Consider the following 8859-nt stretch of genomic DNA (forward strand, 5'->3'; position numbering starts at 1 on the left):
TCCATGATCTGATTCTTGGATTATTTGAGTATTTACCACACTGTCCTAGTTATTCCAACACACCCAATGATATACGTGATAAGAATAATATTCACATTATTTAACAAGCTAGCGGCCTTGCACACACTTGTGTCATAAAAAATATGCAGCTAAATTAAATAGTTTCTTCAAACACACATTAATAATCAAAGATCCAAGATCCAAACCTCATGCAAAGAATCATCTCAAGAATTTCAAAATATCACAAAGATCCAACAAACAATGTATTATCTATCTCATCCATGACCCTGAAGGAGAAATCAAGAAACAGAACTTGTTTCTTGGGTTTTCAATTGTGTCTTACATCAAAAGTACATCGCTTGATGAAGATCGTCCAAAGATTCCAAAACCACTAAACGTTTTCTAACTTTAAAAGAATAAACGATCTTGAAGAAAACCAAATCAAGAAGATGCTTTGATATCCAGTAATCTCTGAAACCTCCAACTGTTATTATATGGCTGAAACTACGGTGACAATGTCGCTTTCTTGCGGCGGAGGAAGATTCAGATCTATCACACAACGACGGAGCTCCGGGAAATGTATCTTCTCCGGCTTCGTTTCTTCCGCTGCAAGAACATGTTTCTTCAGTTCAATCTCCCTCGTATCTCTCGATAGCATCATCAAACACATGGCCAAATCCTGTTCCGGAGAACCGTCGGAGACAGAACTCGCCGGTTCTTGAGACTCGTTCGAGTTAACATGACTCGTCTTCTGCTTCTTCCCCGACTCAAACACTCTCTTCTTACTCCTTTTCTTCGTCTTCTTCTTCTTGGAAACCTCTGCTCTGCTCCGTTTCCGAACTGGGTCCACAGACTCAGGTTCGGTCTCGGTCTCGCTGTTGTAAGCGGTGGAAGACTCAGGATCCGGGTTGAAGACCCGGAAACTCTTCCTCGGGTTCTCTCGCAACCGGTAGACTAGAGTTTTACCGTCTGAGGAGGAAGAAGAAGAGGAGTAAACCGAGTCACTGAGTTTCTTCCGAGTGGGCGTGTGTGATGAGACCAAGTGGGACTTCATGTGACCACCGAGTGCTCTGCCATTACAGAAACTCTTGGAACAGAGCTTGCATTTGTGCTTCTGCATCTTCCAAAGAAGCAAGAACAGAACAAAAAGAAACCTTAAGAAGACTTTTTAAGTTTTATTTGTCCCAGTTTTGCTTGAAGAGACTGTTGTAGAGAAGAGAGAGATTGAGAGATAGACGGAGAAGTTAATAAAGAGTAGGTAACAAGCATTCCTTTCTTTTTCACAAAACCCCAAAATTAACAATAATGACGCTTTGGTCCATACGATAACTACTATTAATGATAGGCAAATATAACTTTTTTTAGTTAGTTTTAGTAAAACATTTAAGAGAAAACCATACTACTTTTAATTCGACTGACAACGATAACCACTGAGTATAGAATCTTGAATTAATCCGAAATATTGAAATTTTAATACGAAGTTTGTATGTATCGTGACTGGAATTATTCATGTTCTTACAAAAAAACAACTAAAATGATTATTTGTTTTAGTAAAAAATTGTTGGGAAATCTGTTTTTTTAGAGCAAAAAAATGGTAACTATGTCCCTTTAGACTAAATTATACTATTTTATGTCCTATTAGACTAATTTTTTTTCAAAATGGCAGTAATGCCCTTAAAATTGTAATTTAAAAAAAAAAGATATATATTGAGTTCGACAAGGGGGATCGATCGATCCCACTTTACAAGTTATAGTGGATCGATCGATCCCGATCATTATTCAAAACAAAAAAAAATGCGAAATATATACTGATCGACCTGGTCTATTTCACTCGATCGGCGAAGGTCGATTTACACAGATCGACCGATCTGTAAGAATAGATCGATCGATCCCGTGCCGAGGAAAAAATCCCAAATCGATTTTTTTGGTTTTGTATGATTTATCCGGATTGATTCCCACTTGATTTGAACCGACCAAGCATGATTTCAACTCTTTAAACTCGATTTCTCTGGGATGAAAGTGAATATTCTCAAATATTCTCAAATATTTGAATTTCTAAAAATGGGAATTTGAATTTCTAAAAATAGGACACGCCTCTTCAAGAATGTTCCATCGACAACAACCAGTAGCACCCCTTTGAATTTGAATTTCTAAAAATAGGATATTTTTCTCTGGGATGAAAGTGAATATTCTCAAATCGATTTGTCGCTTTTTTTGTTCCTTTTTCGTTTTTTTTTAAATCGATTTTTTTAAAAAAATATAAGAGTGAATATTCTCAAATATTTGTTTCCATATTTTTAGGAACTGATTTCTTATCCGTATAATATAACTAATATGTAGAAATCAGTTTCTACAGTTTTTTAGAATTATAGTAATGTTTAGAATTTGATTTCTACATGTTTTAGATTTATAGTAAATCTGTAGAAGTCGGTTTCTACATGTTTTAGAATTAGATTAATGTGTAGATTTTGATTTCTAAGAATTTTAGAATGGTAGGTTAAGCGCGGAATGAGTATTCTACATATATGTAGAATACTCCTATTTACGTAGATCACGTATTCTAAACATTGTAGATTCAATGAAAAAAGTAGATTTCGTTTTCTACTTCGTAGAATGTCATTTCTACTTTTTAGAACATAATCTGAAATTTATAATTTTAACTTTTTATAACTGGAAAAATATACCATTAAGTTCATATAGGTATTTTAACAAATGTTACTATTTTTCCAAATTTTTTTGTTTGTAAAACTATTTATTAAAATTATTTTCATAAATATTAAAGGGTATTATAGGAAAATATGACACAAAATATAGATTAGTCTAAAAGGACATAGTTACTATTTTTTTTGCTAAAAAAACAGTTTTCCCAAAATTGTTTAAAAGATAGAAGAAAGGTGACAAGAAAGCACAAAAAGAAAGTTGTTGCTTTGCCTTTTATTGACTAGACACTTCTGAATGCATAGACAAGTTTAGAACCTTAATAAAGGATTTGCAAAAATAAACAAAAAATTAAGATTAAAAAAACTTAACAAAGTATGTGTGATGTGAATCATGTTTGTTGGGTTAGTTGAAAGATTTGACGATTTGTAATGGCAGAGTCGGTTGAAGCGTCGAGGTTGATATGATACAAACGGTTGTATTATTTAACGTTGATTTAATTGGACTTTGAGATTTAAATGCTGACTGTTTAAACATTTAAATAGCTTGATCGCGATGAGCCGATGACTAATGAGTTTTAATACTAGTCAGAATCATTTAAACGAAACAAGCTAAATAAGCATCACGTCTATATAATTGTGAATAGATTGGTACCATCTAACATACGATGTTCGACCCAACGGTAAATGACTACACAATGATGATTGGAAAGGTCCACGTCTATTCTGAGCAATTCCACCTTAGTTTTTTTTTGTTGGTTTTCTGTATTGTTTTATTCTATGCTTTATTCTGATTTTTTTTCCAAAGGAAAATTAATACAAACTTTTAGTTCAGATTCAGAGAAATATATGTATAATAGATTTCGTATTATCGAATTGCGAAGCCTAATTGAAGTTTGTTTCTGAATCCGATTTCATTAGTTTTTTTTTTTTGAACGACAAACTTTCATTAGTTTATTTGACATGTTTTACATTTTTTTAAAAGATATGACATTTTGCATTCAATTCCAATTAGTCTAGCTGAAATGAGAATTACTGGCTGTCATTCTTTTGTTTGAGGCAGAGATTATTGATTATACTCATTACTCTCATTTCGAATGAAAGAATTAAGAGTATAAGACAAAACAACTTTGTCATGGGTTCAAGTATAATAGTGGTGTCTTAATATTTTGAATTTTCGAACCGGGATAGATATTGTTTTGTGACTGCAGTTTTAACTGATACCTCTTTTTCACTTTTTTAAGTAAATGGTTCATGTCTTCATGATAGATAGGCATTGTATTAGCATTGAATACTATAACAGAAAAGATGATTGACCATTGGTTCGATGCTATAGTTTGGTTGGTTTCTTGGTTTTGTTTGGTTCTTAAAATCACAATTCTTATAACAAATGTGAGCGAATTTTAATATACATCATCATGTTAGATTATAATGACAAAATGCTATCTGGTAACGATAGCTGCATCGGTGTATACGCTCGACCCTTCAAAATCACAATATAAATGACACTAGTTAATTTCGCTTCTCGTGTGTTCTCCAATTTATATAATTTGCGGATTCAAAATAGATGGTTTATAATTGTAACTTGTACTCGACTAGAAGATAACTATTTGTCGTAATGACTATAGTCACAGATTGTTTGTTCCATACACATCATTTGGATAAAAAGTAGTACTAAACAACATTAAGAGATCACAGACATCATGTACTTAAAAATTGAATACTGCATAGTCATCATACACTACACATACGCGCACAGGTATAGCAGGTAGACAAGAATGGACAAAATTGTTTACTATACGCATTGTAATCATGGTTTTATTAAAAAATAAAGCTGATCAAGAACATATATATCACATTACCAAGAATAGAAAAGGCAAAGATATTCTGTTGTTGGAACTTTATAAATAGTTGAGTAAAGAAAGGCTTACACAATGGAATATATAGTGTGAACTACTTAGCTTTTGCTTCAATCTCAATTTTCACCCAATACATAACTCTTCAGTGCGGGAAAAGAAAAGAAAAACTCTGTGTGCTGTAATAAAAATAATATGTTAATCTCGTCAAATTAATCTACCGAAGAAAATGCTTACCAATATTTAGAGCACGATCGGCAGTATATTAACACAGGTTTCAAAAATGAAAAAGCTTAACATAATGAAAAGTTAAGAGAGAAGAAAGAGAAAGGGTTCTAAACTAACAACTTTTGGATACGGTTTTCTGATTCATATACGCATGTGTTAGTACTTTTTTTTTTTCCCGAATTGAAATTCATTCATAATCGAAATACCAATATTCATACAAATGCTGGCAGCACAAACAAATAGCCCCAGAACCAAGAGCCCATAGGAAGCGGCTACTAGAACCCACCGGAGTGACTTAAACCCACACCGGGGTGACTTGAGAAAATACACATGAAATCTAAAAGACAATAGAGACACATAACAAATTCATCTATGCATGAGCCAAAATAGAAAACCTACCAGGCTTTAGAACTAAGAAATGACCAATGATCGAGAATTACCGCTGCTGCCTATAGCCTGCCACCCGGTATCTCCACTTCTGCATACCAGACTTATCGTTGCTGCCTCGCACGCCAACCGATAAGACCACACACCGGAGGCTTCATAACTCGACAAGGGGAACCGTTGCTCAGTCCACACATCTTGGATACATATACTTCTGAAAACCAAAGAAAGAAGCTCACCCAAACACCACAAATCTGAAGTCTTGCCAAACGAACTTCTCCAGAACCACTCACGAGAGAAGAACAAATTGCAAGCAACCACTGGAAACCTTACCCTAGAAAAAAGACTGCTAAGTCACACTCACCAAGCACTTACTCCCTTGGCACAAAACGATCAAGACTCTCAAGCCCAAAGATACAAGAGCTCGACAACAATTTATATGACATAGACAAAGACACTGATAAGAAGTCAAACTGATACAGCAACATCAGGGAACATGACTGGGAAGCAACTAAGCGATTCGACTTGACATATAACCACATATCTGAACCCGCAAGCACATCCACTGCGAACCAAATCAAAGATCCGAGCCTGCATCAGTTACCCCAATCGAAACCAACTCACCAGAGACTCAGATAAACCACATCCTAGACTAAACCTCGAACAAAGAAACCATCCAGAGACATTAGCTGCTACACTGAGGCTACGAAAAACAGAGATTCAACCCGGATCTTACCATCGAGCCTTAGCAACACTGAACGCCAAGGAGAACGCCTTTGAGCACCGAGAATGACGACAAGATCGGATCCAATTATAGAATCCCCCACTCAGATCTGACGATACCAGCCGAAACTTCAGAGGAGACATGAAACGAGATACAACGCCGAAGACATAAATGAAACGGAGGGGCTGCTCCCGACGGCTGCGGCAGAGCCAACCGCCGGAGAGAAAGGGAACTAGGGTTTTGACTCTTTGTGATCACTTTGAGGTCATGTGTTAGTACTTTATTGGTCCTAATTTTTACAGAAAAATAAAAAGTAAATAAATTATTAAAATAATAATATTTTTTTTCTTTTTGCAACTTCTATCAGTGTAACCGATGGAGATGCTCTTAAAGGAACCGACGGGAACAACAAAACCCTCATGTTTCCACTAACACAGAAAGCATGATCCAAGAAAATGTTTACACACTATATAAATCTCGCTTTTAATCACAAACGAAAATATTGCTTTTATAAAAAACTTTAGATTATGTATTCAAACATTTTATTTAAATGTTTTCAAATAAAGCAGCTTGTTTTATAATATATTTTAGACCTAAAGAAAGTTGTGACAACTATCAAAATGATAGATTTTAAACAAAACAATCGTTATCCCTAAGATAAATCATGATAAAGTGCATTCTATTCTAAATATGTATTTGGGAGTGAATTTCGTTCAGTAGGTATCCACGACTTAGTTCAGGACACTGAACCAATTATCCAAGTAGAGTTATTTCATGACAATCTTCTCGTTTACTATTATTGTCCATGAGCTGCATGTGCATTACCATTTACCTAACGTAGTATGGCGCTGTTTACGTGTCGCGCGACCTGTGACCTGCGACTAAGATTACATTTGTTTATGTGTCGCGCGACCTGCGACTAAACTTGCGACCTGCGACTAAAACTATGTTTGTTTACGTGTCGCGCGACCTGCAATCTGCGACCAGTCGCGCGATCAAATTTTCTTAATTTTTAGTCGCTGTTTTTTCGGGCGACTTGAATGGAAACCCGTGACTGGTCGTGCGATCAGTCGCGCGACATAAACGAACAACAATCTGCGACTTGCGACATGCGACCAATCGCAGGTCGCATACACCGACAGCAGATCTGCGATCAATCGTAGGTCGCATGTTGTGCGATAGATAAACGAAACAGGGCTTATAGCATAATGTGTATGCATCTAAAACCGTGTGGAAAACATCATTGTTCTGATTTGCTGAACTTGGCAGGCGCACTTATTTACGCCTACAACGAGTAGGAACGATGTCGTTAGGTGGCAATTGGATATGAAATTTAAAAACTTGAACCTGTAAAAAATAGACCATAATCAACAAATGTTCAAGAAAAAAAGACCATAAATAATTTTAATCAAGAAGAGGAGGGGAGAAGATAAATCAGCATACTTAGTTAAGAAAAATAGTATGCAAACTTTGGCTGTTCAACCCATATTACATGACAAATATATAAGTAAAGTGATAGTTCTGTTGTATATCTAAAATAAATACATAATTCTATTCTATAAAGTAAAACTGATCTTACTTCTTCAAACATAACCAAACTAACATGAACATTAAGAAAACAAGACTTTAACGCAAGAGAGGCTTCTCAAGGTCAAACTCTGTTCTAACACTTTCTTCTTCATCTTCTTTTACTTCATCTCCTTCTCCACACTCCTCTTTCCCTTTAGCCCAGAGAACGAAGTAGAGTCCTCCAAACATCAAGGCCATTCCCGCAAAGCTAATTTCACAAAGACAATTACAAGATAGAAGAAAATGACTTCTTTTAAAGGAGAAAAGGTGCAAAAAAATACCTTCCGAGGTTGAAACTATCATCCATGGAGAGAAAGCAGAGAGGACAATAACACACACCAGTTGCAATTGGACTAAAGAGAGACACAACCACTGGTCCTTTTCTCTTAATCACCCATGCATTGAAACTTAAACCTCCTCCACTCACCAACCCTCCCTACAAAACAAATTCTTAAACATTTTTCGACACGTTCATATGGTGCACATCATAATTGAGGATAAAGGGATAATGATAATAATGTACAATTCCCATATCTTAGGGATTTAGGCTAATCTAAAGTTCCTATTCCTAGCTAGGTTATGCCATTCCTATTTGTATATATACCCATCGTGTTTGATCAATACAAAGGGGGCTTTACATTATATTTTATGGTATCAGAGCTGAAGATCTTAAGACCTAATTTCTCTACTATCTTTCACCGTCAACCATCAAAACGATGGCTACGGATCATTCTACTTCTACTTCTACTAAATCCCTAACCCTACTCCTACTTCTACGCTCACGGACCTGTCACCCTACTACCTCATCCATCTGATAACCCTGGAGCGTTGATTACTTCGGTTCTACTTACTCATGAGAACTACACAGAATGGTCGACTGAACTTCAGAATTCCTTACAGGCAAAGCGAAAAAAAGGGGTTCATAGGGGTGGAATAATTGTCAACCAGAACAGAAACAGAACCAGACCTGTCTCGATGGCTAGCTGCAAACTCCATGATTGTCGGATGGATCCGTACATCAATTGACCCGAAGGTACGATCAACGGTTACACATTCCTGAGGCATACAAGCTTTGGGAAACGTTACGCTTCAGATTCTCTGTCAAGAATGGTACTCGCTTGCATCAGCTACAAGATGAGATACGAATTGCAAGCAAGATGGGAAATCGGTTCTTGATTACTACGGTCGTCTCACAAAGTTGTGGGAAGAACTACAGAACATAAAGACATCTCGTCATGCACCTGTGATGCGCTGCAGACATAGAGAATGAAAGAGAAGATGCAAGGGTGCACAAGTTTCTCTTTGGCCTAGATGACTCGAGATTTTCCTCGATATGATCTCGTATCACAGATGAGGAACCGCTACCAGACCTCAATATTGTCTACTCTCGGGTTTCCGTGAGAGCATGGCGGGGGGGGGGGGGGGGAAAGACAACGGCGCG

General features: G+C 36.4%; 1 protein-coding gene and 1 long non-coding RNA gene across 2 annotated transcripts; both read right to left on the minus strand.

Annotated features, from left to right (window-relative positions):
• Positions 1-219: 219 nt before the first annotated feature.
• LOC106414036 (zinc finger protein ZAT9) lies at positions 220-1262 on the minus strand. The gene has a single exon (XM_013854751.3). The coding sequence runs from the start codon at positions 1118-1120 to the stop codon at positions 491-493; it is 630 nt and encodes a 209-aa protein (XP_013710205.1). The 5' UTR covers positions 1121-1262; the 3' UTR covers positions 220-490.
• A 6062-nt stretch (positions 1263-7324) lies between these two features.
• Positions 7325-7730, minus strand: LOC125591621. Its single transcript, XR_007327727.1, has 2 exons — positions 7700-7730; positions 7325-7626 (listed from the first exon to the last, which is right to left on the minus strand). It is a non-coding gene; the product is annotated as an uncharacterized LOC125591621 (long non-coding RNA).
• Positions 7731-8859: the final 1129 nt, after the last annotated feature.

This window comes from Brassica napus, chromosome C8 (assembly GCF_020379485.1).
Source record: "Brassica napus cultivar Da-Ae chromosome C8, Da-Ae, whole genome shotgun sequence".
Taxonomy (NCBI): domain Eukaryota; kingdom Viridiplantae; phylum Streptophyta; class Magnoliopsida; order Brassicales; family Brassicaceae; genus Brassica; species Brassica napus.